Source organism: Lissotriton helveticus, chromosome 6 (genome assembly GCF_964261635.1).
Source record: "Lissotriton helveticus chromosome 6, aLisHel1.1, whole genome shotgun sequence".
NCBI lineage: Eukaryota > Metazoa > Chordata > Amphibia > Caudata > Salamandridae > Lissotriton > Lissotriton helveticus.
In genome coordinates this window covers 2,129,774,844-2,129,788,384 of record NC_136067.1, presented here as the reverse complement: position 1 = coordinate 2,129,788,384, position 13,541 = coordinate 2,129,774,844, and the positions used below count along the sequence as shown (strand labels likewise).

The following is a 13,541-nucleotide window of genomic DNA, read 5'->3' as shown; positions in this document are numbered from 1 at the left end:
GTTCTCGGAGGAATGACTCGTTTTAGTCCCTCCAGGAAAGCTTTAATGGCAGGCACCCTGAAAACAGAGAGATGCTGCCTGTTCTGGAGATAAGCCGCTATGGCGGATAAATGTATCCGAATGGAAGCGTACGCTAGATTGCATTTGTAAAGATGTAACAAATAGCAGATGATGTTAGGAATGGATGCATCTAGCGGGTTGATGTTGTGGTTTGTACAGTAAATGACAAACCGCTTCCATTTTGCTGCATAGCAAGCTCTGGTGGTGGGCTTTCTTGCCTCCCAGATGATGTCCATGCATTCAGGAGGCAGGTTGAGGTAGCCAAACTCTAGGACCTCAGGAGCCAGATCGCCAGATTGAGCTGTTGCGGATCTGGATGCTGAACGTCGCCATGGTTCTGCGTCAAGAGGCTTGGGGAGAGATGCAGCCTTTGATGCGGTACCACGGAAAGTTCTAGAAACGTGGTGTACCACGGTTGGCGTGCCCACGTTGGAGCAACCAGGATGAGCGTCATCGAGTGTTGCTTTAGCTTTCTTGCCACCAGCGGAATGAGAGGCGCTGGGGGAAAAGCGTACGCAAATCTGCCTGACCAGTTCATCCATATCGCATTCCCCTGCGATTCCGGGTGAGGGAATTGATGGCTGTACCTGCTGAGCAGATCCGCCATCTGATTGTCCTTGCCCGGGAGGTGTTCCGCCATGAGGAAGATGTTCCTCTGAATGGCCCACTTCCACATGCTGTGAGCCAGATGAGACAGTTGTGGAAAGTGAGTACCTCCCTGCTCTGGATGTAGTACATGGCTGTCATGTCCGTCCGGATCAACACGACCTTGTTGCACAGATGTACTTTGAAGGACTTGAGCGCCAGGAAGATTGCCATCAGTTCCAGGTAGTTGATGTGCAACTTCTGTTGCTGCGTTGACCACAGTCCCTGCACCGTGTAGTGGAGCACGTGAGCTCCCCACCCCTGGAGAGATGCGTCCGTCGTTAGGATAATCTGTGGCACAGGCTCTTGGAACGGTCGGCCCTTACAAAGGTTGTGTGGATTCCACCAATGCAGAGAGGTGTATGCCCGACTGGTCACCAACACTAGGTCTGTTAGTTGTCCCTGAGCCCACTGATTTGCCAAGCATTCTTGGAGCGGACGCATATGCAACCTTGCGTGCGGGACTATGAAGATGCAGGAGGCCATCATGCCTATCAACTGCATGAACACTCTCGCTGGTAGCGAGTGTTGCGGTCTGAACATCTGGATGAGCGACTGAATGTTGTCGATCCTCACCGGGTTCGGCTGAGCCATAGCAGTTAGGGTATTTATTGTCGCGCCCAGATACTGCCGCACATGGGCTGGCTGAAGGTGCGACTTTGGGTAGTTCAGTGAGAACCCCAGACTGTGAAGGAGGTGAATGGTGTGGGACATGTCTGCGGCGCACTGCTGTTCCGACTTTGCTTGAACAAGCCAGTTGTCTAGGTAAGGGTAGACATGTATGTTTTGTCTCCTGAGGTGCGCCGCAACTGTTGCCAGACACTTTGTAAACACTCTGGGGGCAGTGGTCACTCCGAAGGGTAGGACTTTGAACTGATAATGCCTGTTTTGGATGGTGAACCGGAGGTATTTTCTGTGGGATGGGTGGAGTGGTATGTGAAAATAAGCGTCTTTGAGGTCCAAGGTCGCTAGGAAGTCCCCTTGGTTTAGTAGGGGAAGAATCTGCTGCAGCGTCAGCATGTGAAAATGTTCTGACAAGATATACAGGTTGAGAGGGCGTAGATCCAGAATGGGTCTGAGGGATCCGTCCTTTTTTGGGAAACGGAAGTACAGGGAATAGACCCCTGTACCTTCCTCCTCCACTGGTACGAGCTCTATTGCGCCTTTTTGCAGCATCACTACCACTTCCTGCTGCAATAAGTGCAAGTGCTCTGCCGACATAGGACGTTGTCTTGGGGGAATGTTGGGAGGAGTGGATGTTAACTCCAAAAATAACCGTATTGGATAAGTTCTCACCCACCTGTCTGTGGTGATGGACGTCCAGACTGGCAGGAACTGCTGGAGTCTCCTCCCGACAGGTGTTGGATGGTCGGGGGGCAGTGACAGAGAGTCACTGTTTATTGGTGGCAGAGGAACGGGAGTTGTTGTTTCCTCTGCCTCTGCCCTTGGTACTATTTTCTCTGTAACCCCCTCTACCTTGCTTGGGGTACGAGGACTGTGCGCCACCTTTCGTGAATTGTGTCTGTTGTGCCAGGTGTCCCCTGTTAACACCGCGGGTACCTGAGCGACAAAAAGTGCTCCCCCTGAACATCTGAGACTGAAGCGCCCCCATGGACTTTGCTGTCTCATTGTCTTTTTTAATTTTTTCGAGGGTGGTGTCAACTTCAGGGCCAAACAGTCTGTCAGGATTAACGGGCTGGTTGAGTATAGTTGTTTGAATGTCAGGTTTAAAACCTGATATGCGAAGCCATGCTTGGCGCCTTAACATGACGCTAGTGTTAATAGCCCTAGCCGCTGTATCTGCCACATCAAGCGCACACTTTATTGCAGCGTTTGAAATGAGCTTTCCCTCCTGTATGAGCATCTCGGCTGCCTCCTTAAACTCATCTGGGAGGTGTTGAAGGAGCTGTTCTAGGGTGTCGTAATGCGCCCTATCATATCGTGCCAATAGTGCCTGTGTGTTTGATATGCGCCAGATATTGGCAGCCTGCGCAGCCACCCTTTTGCCAGATGCCTCAAGCACTTTGGACTCCTTGTCTGGGGGAGGAGCTTCACCCGTTGTCTGGGACTTCGCCCTTTTGCGGGTATTTGCGACCACCAACGAGTCCAGAGGCAACTGTCCCCGAATATATGCAGGGTCACCAGGTGCCGGTCTGTATTTCTTTTCAATACATGGGTTTACCACTCTGGCCCTGGTAGGTTCCTTAAAGATTTCCGGGGCATGCTTAAGGACACCTTTTAGCATAGGAAGTGTTTTAACAGTTTTTTCTGATGCTGAGAAAGTGTCAAACAAAAAATCTACTTCCACCGGGTCTGCATGCATGTCCACATTATGATTTGCAGCTGCCCGCTCTATCAAGGCATTAAATGCCGCAGAATCCTCAGTTGGGGATGTACGTGCACCAAAAACCTGTGGGTCCTGTACAACCTGATGGCCGCCCTGGTCACCAGTGTCGTCATATGAGTCCTGTTGTTCATCAGGGTCATTGTCAGCTGGGAAATTGTACTGGTCATCCTGGTCATCTTCCTCTCCCCCTGAGTGGGTGGGGGAAGGGGATGGGCTCCTCCTTGGTGGAGGCTGAAGAGGTTCAACAAGGGCAGGAATGTCCTGTGCCGGCCTTTTCTTCTTTAGTGGAATGACAGGATTCCAATGGCTGGGAAGTGATCATTCGCTTATAGAGCGTCAATGTCCCAGTTTCGGCATCGATGTAATGCTCAGATTGTTCCTCTGAAGCTTGATGTCGATCTGATGGTTCAGTGATCTTTGGCACCGATCTTGGTGCAAATGGTTTCGGTGCCACCTTTGGCGGCAGTGTGTAGAGAAGCTTGCTTGAAGTCTTCGCAGGTGCGTCAACCAGTTTCGGAGCCGACGGCGTGTGAGTCGTTGACGTTAAAGTCTTCTCCCGAATACGTTAGAGGGAGTCAGTGACCTGCTTTGTGAAGGAAGCGGAGGGTTTGGTAACTGATGCCCCATGTCCGTCACTATCGGAGGCCCTCGTTGTCGACGAGGTGTCCACCGACGCATCTTCGGCTCCAATGGTCCGTGCCTCCTTTGCAGGTTTAGGCGCCAATGGCGTTGCTTTCGATCCGGCGTCTTTGTGCCGATGCGTAGGGCCTCCGGACCTCGGGTCGTGTCCCTTTGTCGACTGTGCTTTGATTGGGCGTTTGCCTGTCGGCGCCACAGTCGCGTCCGAAGGACTTTGAACAGTCTTAGTGGACTTTACTGGAGTACCCGCGCTCGACACGTGTTGGACGACCTTTTTCGAGGACGGGTCCTTGGCCACCTTCTGTGGCGGTGTCGGCTCGACAGCCTTCGGTGTTGGCGCGACAGCCTTCTTCGACTTCGGAGTGCTGGTGGGCAACGTAGTCGATGACGTAGCCGGTACGTCGGCCATCTTTGGTGTCGTCGAATCCGAGGGTTTCGATGGTACGTCGGCCATCTTTGGTGTTGTCGAATCCGAAGGTTTCGGTTTCGATACGCGCAATGGCGTCTCCGCTGTTGAGTCCGTGGCCGGGCCAGAAGGCGGGGCCGGGGACAGCGGTGCAGGGTCATGGGTAAGGCCGAGTGGCGATCCCGTGACCTGAGCCTGAGTCATGTCACTTTCGGGGCATAGCTCTTCCTCCGAGCTATCTTCCGCGGCCCCATAAACTTCTTAGTCGTCCCCTACCTCCTCGACGTATTCTAGGTCCTGGCCCTCGACGGGTTCTCCGGGATCGGCCTCGACCTCCGTCGACGGTGGTGAAATCTGCAGATGATGGCTTGTGCCTTCTGCCTCGGGCTCGTTGAAGATGTCATCGGGTGCCGGAGCCTCTCGCTGGGCCTCGAGGCGCGCCGCGCGCCGAAGCTTGAGCGTCTTTTTTGACCTGAACTTTGAACAGGCCATACAGTTTTCCTCGTTGTGGTCCGGCGAGAGGCACTTGTTACAGACCGGATGCACGTCGATGTGTGGGTACTTGGACCCACACACGGGGCAGCGCTTGAACGGACTCCGTTCCATAGTAAGTTCGTCGGGGTCTTGCTGCGACGACAGGGCCTTGTTGTCCGAAGAGTTATCGACTCCGCAGAAGTTCGACTCGAAGAGTCGGATGGAACACGAGACCGGACGCTAACAATACCGACGGGTTAACGAAGGCCTTTTGGCCTTAAAGAAGTACGTTTTTCGATTCCTTCAAGGAGACGTCGAAATCACATCCGAACCCAATGGCGGAAAAAAACAATCTAGGGATGGAGTTGATGCCCATGCGCACTGTAGTCCAGGGGAGGAGCCACCTATCTCGTGATACTTCGAAGACTCTTCCAGGACAACAATGTGCAATCATCCGGACCCAACACTAGGCGGCGATCTATGCAATAGATATAAATTTAGCAGCCCACATGCCTCAAACCTACGTGTTCTGGCAAAGGCTCTTGGTGTGGCTGACATCAGACAAGGACTCCAGGGGAGCCAAAGTACCTGAACATAACCGAAGCATGGTTTGCCAGAGGCTTCAGTTAGAAATAAATGTCATGTACACATCATCATCATCATCTACTGGAAAGGCAGCCTGACATGGCGTCAGCGTCTACTGGCAAAGACTCCAGGTAAAGACAGCCTGACATGGCGTCAGCATCTACTGGCAAAGACAGCCTAGCATGGCGTCAGCATCTCCTGGCAAAGACCCCCGGTAAAGACAGCCTGACACGACATCAGCATCTACTGGCAAAGACTCCAGGTAAAGACAGCCGGACATGGCGTCAGCATCTACTGGCAAAGACTCCTGGTAAAGACAGCCTGACATGGCATCAACATCTACTGGCAAAGACTTCAGGTAAAGACAGCCTGACATGGCGTCAGCATCTACTGGCAAAGACTCCTGGTAAAGACAGCCTGACATGGCGTCAGCATCTACTGGCAAAGACTCCAGGTAAAGACAGCCTGACATGGCGTCAGCATCTACTGGCGAAGACTCCAGGTAAAGACAGCCTGACATGACATCAGCATCTACTGGCAAAGACTCCTGGTAAAGACAGCCTGACATGGCATCAGCATCTACTGGCAAAGACTGCAGGTAAAGACAGCCTGACATGACATCAGCATCTACTGGAAAAGACACCAGGTAAAGACAGCCTGACATGGCGTCAGCATCTACTGGCAAAAACTCCAGGTAAAGACAGCCTGACACGGCGTCAGCATCTACTGGCAAAGACTCCTGGTAAAGACAGCCTGACATGACATCAGCATCTACTGGCAAAGACTTCAGGTAAAGACAGACTGACATGACATCAGCATCTACTGGCAAAGACTCCAGGTAAAGACAGACTGACATGGACTCAGCATCTACTGGCAAAGACTGCAGGTAAAGACAGCCTGACATGACATCAGCATCTACTGGAAAAGACACCAGGTAAAGACAGCCTGACATGGCGTCAGCATCTACTGGCAAAAACTCCAGGTAAAGACAGCCTGACACGGCGTCAGCATCTACTGGCAAAGACTCCTGGTAAAGACAGCCTGACATGACATCAGCATCTACTGGCAAAGACTTCAGGTAAAGACAGACTGACATGACATCAGCATCTACTGGCAAAGACTCCAGGTAAAGACAGACTGACATGGACTCAGCATCTACTGGCAAAGACTCCAGGTAAAGACAGCCTGACATGACATCAGCATCTACTGGCAAAGACTCCTGGTAAAGACAGCCTGACATGGCATCAGCATCTACTGGCAAAGACTTCAGGTAAAGACAGCCTGACATGGCGTCAGCATCTACTGGCAAAGATTCCAGGTAAAGACAGCCTGACATGGCGTCAGCATCTACTGGCAAAGACTGCAGGTAAAGACAGCCTGACATGACATCAGCATCTACTGGCAAAGACTCCAGGTAAAGACAGCCTGACATGGCATCAGCATCTACTGACAAAGACTCCAGGTAAAGACAGCCTGACATGGCGTCAGCATCTACTGGAAAAGACTCCAGGTAAAGACAAACTGACATGACGTCAGCATCTACTGGCAAAGACTCCTGGTAAAGACAGCCTGACATGGCGTCAGCATCTACTGGCAAAGACTCCTGGTAAAGACAGCCTGACATGACATCAGCATCTACAGGTAAAGACAGACTGACATGGAGTCAGCATCTACTGGCAAAGACCCAAGGTAAATAAAGCCTGACATGACATCAGCATCTACTGGCAAAGACTCCAGGTAAAGACAGACTGACATGGCGTCAGCATCTACTGGCAAAGACTCCTGGTTAAGACAGCCTGGCATGGCGTCAGCATCTACTGGCAAAGACTCCTGGTAAAGACAGCCTGACATGACATCAGCATATACTGGAAAAGACGCCAGGTAAAGACAGACTGACATGGCGTCAGCATCTACTGGCAAAGACTCCAGGTAAAGACAGCCTGACATGGCGTCAGCATCTACTCGCAAAGACTCCTGGTAAAGACAGCCTGGCATGGCGTCAGCATCTACTGGCAAAGACTCCTGGTAAAGACAGCCTGACATGGCATCAGCATCTACTGGCAAAGACTCCAGGTAAAGACAGCCTGACATGGCGTCAGCATCTACTGGCAAAGACTCCAGGTAAAGACAGCCTGACATGGCTCAGCATATACTGGAAAAGACGCCAGGTAAAGACAGCCTGACATGGCGTCAGCATCTACTGGCAAAAACTCCAGGTAAAGACAGCCTGACACGGCGTCAGCATCTACTGGCAAAGACTCCTGGTAAAGACAGCCTGACATGACATCAGCATCTACTGGCAAAGACTTCAAGTAAAGATAGACTGACATGGAGTCAGCATCTACTGGCAAAGACTCCAGGTAAAGACAGACTGACATGGCGTCAGCATCTACTGGCAAAGACTCCAGGTAAAGACAGCCTGACATGGCGTCAGCATCTACTGGCAAAGACTCCAGGTAATGACAGCCTGACATGGAGTCAGCATCTACTGGCAAAGACTCCAGGTAAAGACAGACTGACATGGCGTCAGCATCTCCTGGCAAAGACTCCAGGTAAAGACAGACTGACATGGCGTCAGCATCTACTGGCAAAGACTCCAGGTAAAGACAGCCTGACATGGCGTCAGCATCTACTGGCAAAGACTCCAGGTAAAGACAGACTGACATGGCGTCAGCATCTACTGGCAAAGACCCAAGGTAAAGATCGCCTGACATGGCGTCAGTATCTACTGGCAAAGACTCCAGGTAAAGGCAGCCTGACATGACATCAGCATCTTCTGGCAAAGACCCAAGGTAAAGACAGCCTGACATGTCGTCAGCATCTACTGGCAAAGACTCCAGGTAAAGACAGCCTGACATGGCGTCAGCATCTAATGGCAAACACTCCAGGTAAAGACAGCCTGACATGGAGATTGCATTTACTGGCAAAGACCAAAGGTACAGACAACCTGACATGGCATCAATATCTACTAGCGAAGACTCCAAGTGGAGCTGGAGCATGTTGGCATGACACCAGCCTGTTTTAAATGGGTCCTGACATGTTAAGACCTAATCAAGTATCCAGATAAATCAAAATAGGAAACCATAAACGGCCTAAATTAGCACCCGTTTTATATTTGATGCATCAAGTGTTTCACATCCACAACAGAGTAACCCAGCATGGTGTCTGCATCAAGATAGCGCCACGCAATGCAAAAACACAAGTGTCAAGAACAGTGCAGGCACTCCAATTCACCAGGCACGTGCACCTACGCGGTCTTAGTGTACGCCTGCATTATCTGGGTTCAGCGGGACCCTTGACTGGTCCAGCTCAGATATGAGGAGATCCCAAACATACACAAGTGAGGGTTACCTGGAAGCAGGGTGGTGGAGAGAGGAAGCAGCTCCACGCCATAGAGTGGGTAACTCAGCGGGGAGTTCGGCTGAGCAGTGAGAACCCCTCGGGGAATGGTCCTGTACCTGCCAAGAGAAGAGATATTACATTAGGGCTGGAGGGAAGGCGCTTGTACCCAGAAGCAAGAGAAACAGATCTCATATCCAAAGTGGATGAAGAGGGTGCAAGTTATCAGCAGGAGCCATCAAGTGAAAGAGCAGAAAAGGACAGAGCGTTTGTGGGAAACTAATTACAGCTGCTCTGGGGTCCCAGCTGTTTCTAAGATGATAGCACTGACAAGCAGTTTGTTACTATGTCACTCTCCACAGGTTCAGTCTGAAAGAGGGTGGGGACAGGGTTCCAACCCCCCTCCCACATCCATAAAGTGATCCCCTGCCCACCGAAGCCCTCTCACGTAAGGGAAGCCATGTTTGTTCTTTTGTGCTCTGCTTCTGGTGGTGCAGAAGCACCCTCGCGCTAAAAGAAAGGCCTCTTTGAAGTTAAAGGCCCCATGAGCAGGTGTGATATGAATTTGTCCTGCTGGGCACAGTCTAGGGTTTTATGAGCCTCTCCCACGAGTGCTGGCCCTTACACCCACCCAACACCCATCCAACACCCACCCAACACCCATCCAACACCCATCCAACACAGGTGTCACCAGTCAGGTGACCCTCCCAGGAGGGCTGGCCCTTACACCCAACCCACACCCATCCAACACAGGCGTCACCGGTCAGGTGACGCTTCCAGAAGGGCTGGCCCTCACACCCTCTCCACACCCATCCGACACTGGCGTCACTGGTCAGGAGACCCTCCCAGGAAGGCTGGCCCTCACACCCTCTCCACACCCATCCAACACAGGCATCACCGGTCAGGTGTTCCTCCCAGGAGGGCTGGCCTTTATACCCTCTATACACCCATCCAACACAGGAGTCACCGGTCAGGTGACCCTCCCAGGAGGGCTGGCCCATACACCCTCTCCACACCCATCCAACACAGGAGTTACCGGTCAGGTGACCCTCAAAGGAGGGCTGGCCCATACACCCTCTCCACACCCATCCAACACAGGAGTCACCGGTCAGGTGACCCTCCCAGGAGGGCTGGCCCTCACACCCTCTCCACACCCATCCAACACAGGTGTCACCGGTCAGATGACCCTCCAAAGAGGGCCGGGCCTTACAACCATTCAGCAAAGGCGTCAGCGGACAGGTGACCTTCCCAGAAGGGCTGGCACGAACACCCTCCCCACAGCCATCCAACACAGGCGTCACCGGCCAGGTGACCCTACCATGAGAGCTGGCCCTTACACCCTCTCCGCACTCATGCAACACAGGCGTCACATGTCAGGTGACCCTCCCAGGAGGGTTGGCCCTTACACCCTCTCCACACCCTTCCAACACTGGCGTCACTTGTCAGGTGACCTTCCCTGGAGGACTGGCCCTTACACCCTCTCCACACCCATCCAACACAGGCGTCAGCGGTCAGGTGACCTTCCCTGGAAGACTGGCCCTTACACCCTCTCCACACCCATCCAAAACAGGCGTCACTGGTCATGTGATCCTCACAGGAGGGCTAGCCCATTCACCCTCCACACCCATCCAAAACAGGCGTCACTGGTCATGTGACCCTCACAGGAGGGCTAGCCCATACACCCTCTCCACGCCCATCCAACACAGGCGACACGGGTCAGGTGACCCTCCCAGGAGGGCTGGCCCATACACCCACCCCACACCCATTCAACATAGACATCACCAGCCAGGTGAACCTCCCAGGAGGGTTGGCCCTTACACCCTCTCCATACCCATCCAACACAGGCGTCATGGGTCAGGTGACTCTCCCAGGAGGGTTGGCACTTACGCCCATCCAACACAAGTGTCACCATCGCCACAACCTTCCAGCACAGGCGTCATCTGTCAAGCAACCCTCCCAAAAGGGGTGGCCCTTACACTCATTCAGCACAGGCCTCACCAGTCAGGTGACCATCGCAAGAGGGCTGGCCCTCACACCCTCACCAAACCCTTCCAACACAGGCGTCATCGGTCAAGCAATCCTCCCAGGAGGGTTGGCCCTTACACCCTCTCCACACCCATCAGACCAAGGCGTCGCCGGTCAGGTGACCTTCCCTGGAGGACTGGCCCATTCACCCTCTCCACACCCATGCAACACAGGCGTCACTGGCCAGGTGACCCTCCCAGGAGGGTTGGCCCTGACACCCTCTCCACACCCATCCAAGACAGGCATCACTGGTCATGTGACCCTCACAGGAGGGCTAGCCCATACACCCTCTCGACGACCATCCAACAAAGGCGTCACCGGCCAGGTGACCCTTCCAGGAGGGTTGGCCCTTACACCCTCTCCACACCCATCCAACACAGGCGTCACGGGTCAGGTGACCCTCCCAGGAGGGCTGGCACTTACGCCCATCCAACACAAGTGTCACCGTCACCACACCCTTCCAGCACAGGCGTCATTGGTCAAGTAACCCTCCCAAAAGGGGTGGCCCTTACATTCAGCACAGGCCTCACCAGTCAGGTGACCGTCACAGGAGGGCTGGCCCTCACACCCTCTCCACACCCATCCAACACAGACATCACCGGTCAGGTGACCTTCCCTGGAGGACTGGCCCTTACACCCTCTGCACACAGTTCCAACACAAATGTCACCGGTCAGGTGACCCTCCAAGGAGGGCTGGCCCTTACACCCTCGCCTAACCCTTCCAACACAGGCGTCATCGGTCAAGCAACCCTCCCAAAAGGGGTGGCCCTTACACTCATTCAGCACAGGCCTCACCGGTCAGGTGACCGTCTCAGGAAGGCCGGCCCTTACACTGATCCAACCAAGGTGTAACCGGTCAGGTGACCGTCCCAGGATGGCTGGCCCATACACCATCTACACACCCATCCAACACAGGTATCACCGGCCAGGTGACCTTCCCAGAAGGGCTGGCACGAACACCCTCCCCACAGCCATCCAACACAGATGTCACCAGTCAGGTGACCTCCCAGGAGGGCTGGCCCTTACACCTTCTCCACACCCATCCAACACAGGCGTCACCGGCCATGTGACCCTCCCAGGAGAATTGGCCTTTACACCCTCTTCACACCCTTCCAACACAGGCGTCACTGGTCAGGTGACCTTTCCTGGAGGACTGGCCCTTACACCCTCTTCAAACCCATCCAACACAGGCGTCACCGGCAAGGTGACCCTCCCAGGAGGGCTGGCCCTTACACCTTCTCCACACCCATCCAACACAGGCGTCACCGGTCATGTGACCCTCCCAGGAGAATTGGCCTTTACACCCTCTCCACCCCCTTCAAACACAGGCGTCACTCGTCAGGTGACCTTCCGCGGAGGACTGGCCCTTACACCCTCTCCACACCCATCCAACACAGGCGTCGCCAGTCAGGTGACCTTCCCTGGAGGACTGGCCCTTACACCCTCTCCACACCCATCCAAAACAGGCGTCACTGGTCATGTGACCCTCACAGGAGGGCTAGCCCATACACCCTCTCGACGACCATCCAACAAAGGCGTCACCGGCCAGGTGACCCTTCCAGGAGGGTTGGCCCTTACACCCTCTCCACACCCATCCAACACAGGCGTCACGGGTCAGGTGACCCTCCCAGGAGGGCTGGCACTTACGCCCATCCAACACAAGTGTCACCGTCACCACACCCTTCCAGCACAGGCGTCATTGGTCAAGTAACCCTCCCAAAAGGGGTGGCCCTTACATTCAGCACAGGCCTCACCAGTCAGGTGACCGTCACAGGAGGGCTGGCCCTCACACCCTCTCCACACCCATCCAACACAGACATCACCGGTCAGGTGACCTTCCCTGGAGGACTGGCCCTTACACCCTCTGCACACAGTTCCAACACAAATGTCACCGGTCAGGTGACCCTCCAAGGAGGGCTGGCCCTTACACCCTCGCCTAACCCTTCCAACACAGGCGTCATCGGTCAAGCAACCCTCCCAAAAGGGGTGGCCCTTACACTCATTCAGCACAGGCCTCACCGGTCAGGTGACCGTCTCAGGAAGGCCGGCCCTTACACTGATCCAACCAAGGTGTAACCGGTCAGGTGACCGTCCCAGGATGGCTGGCCCATACACCATCTACACACCCATCCAACACAGGTATCACCGGCCAGGTGACCTTCCCAGAAGGGCTGGCACGAACACCCTCCCCACAGCCATCCAACACAGATGTCACCAGTCAGGTGACCTCCCAGGAGGGCTGGCCCTTACACCTTCTCCACACCCATCCAACACAGGCGTCACCGGCCATGTGACCCTCCCAGGAGAATTGGCCTTTACACCCTCTTCACACCCTTCCAACACAGGCGTCACTGGTCAGGTGACCTTTCCTGGAGGACTGGCCCTTACACCCTCTTCAAACCCATCCAACACAGGCGTCACCGGCAAGGTGACCCTCCCAGGAGGGCTGGCCCTTACACCTTCTCCACACCCATCCAACACAGGCGTCACCGGTCATGTGACCCTCCCAGGAGAATTGGCCTTTACACCCTCTCCACCCCCTTCAAACACAGGCGTCACTCGTCAGGTGACCTTCCGCGGAGGACTGGCCCTTACACCCTCTCCACACCCATCCAACACAGGCGTCGCCAGTCAGGTGACCTTCCCTGGAGGACTGGCCCTTACACCCTCTCCACACCCATCCAAAACAGGCGTCACTGGTCATGTGACCCTCACAGGAGGGCTAGCCCATACACCCTCTCCACGCCCATCCAACACAGGCGTCACTGGTCAGGTGACCACCCCAAGCGGGCTGGCCCATACACCCTCTCCACGACCATCTAACACAGGCGTCACCGGCCAGGTGACCCTTCCAGGAGGGTTGGCCATTACACCCTCTCCACACCCATCCAACACAGGCGTCACTTGTCAGGTGACCCTCCCATGAGGGCTGGCCCTCACACACTCTCCATACCCCTCCAACACAGGCGTCACCGGTCAGGTGACCCTCCCACGAGGACTGGCCCTTACACCCTCTCCATA

General features: G+C 54.4%; 1 protein-coding gene across 4 annotated transcripts in view; it reads right to left on the bottom strand.

The window, feature by feature from the left end:
• The window catches only part of LOC144764106 (beta-1,4 N-acetylgalactosaminyltransferase 2-like), an 807,618-nt gene that overhangs the window by 497,763 nt on the left and 296,314 nt on the right, over positions 1 to 13,541 (bottom strand). For all 4 annotated transcript variants that reach the window (XM_078650276.1, XM_078650273.1, XM_078650275.1 and 1 more), the window contains one exon: positions 8,508 to 8,614. In XM_078650276.1, the coding sequence (XP_078506402.1) occupies positions 8,508 to 8,614 (107 nt within the window). The remainder of the gene's footprint in view (positions 1 to 8,507; positions 8,615 to 13,541) is intronic.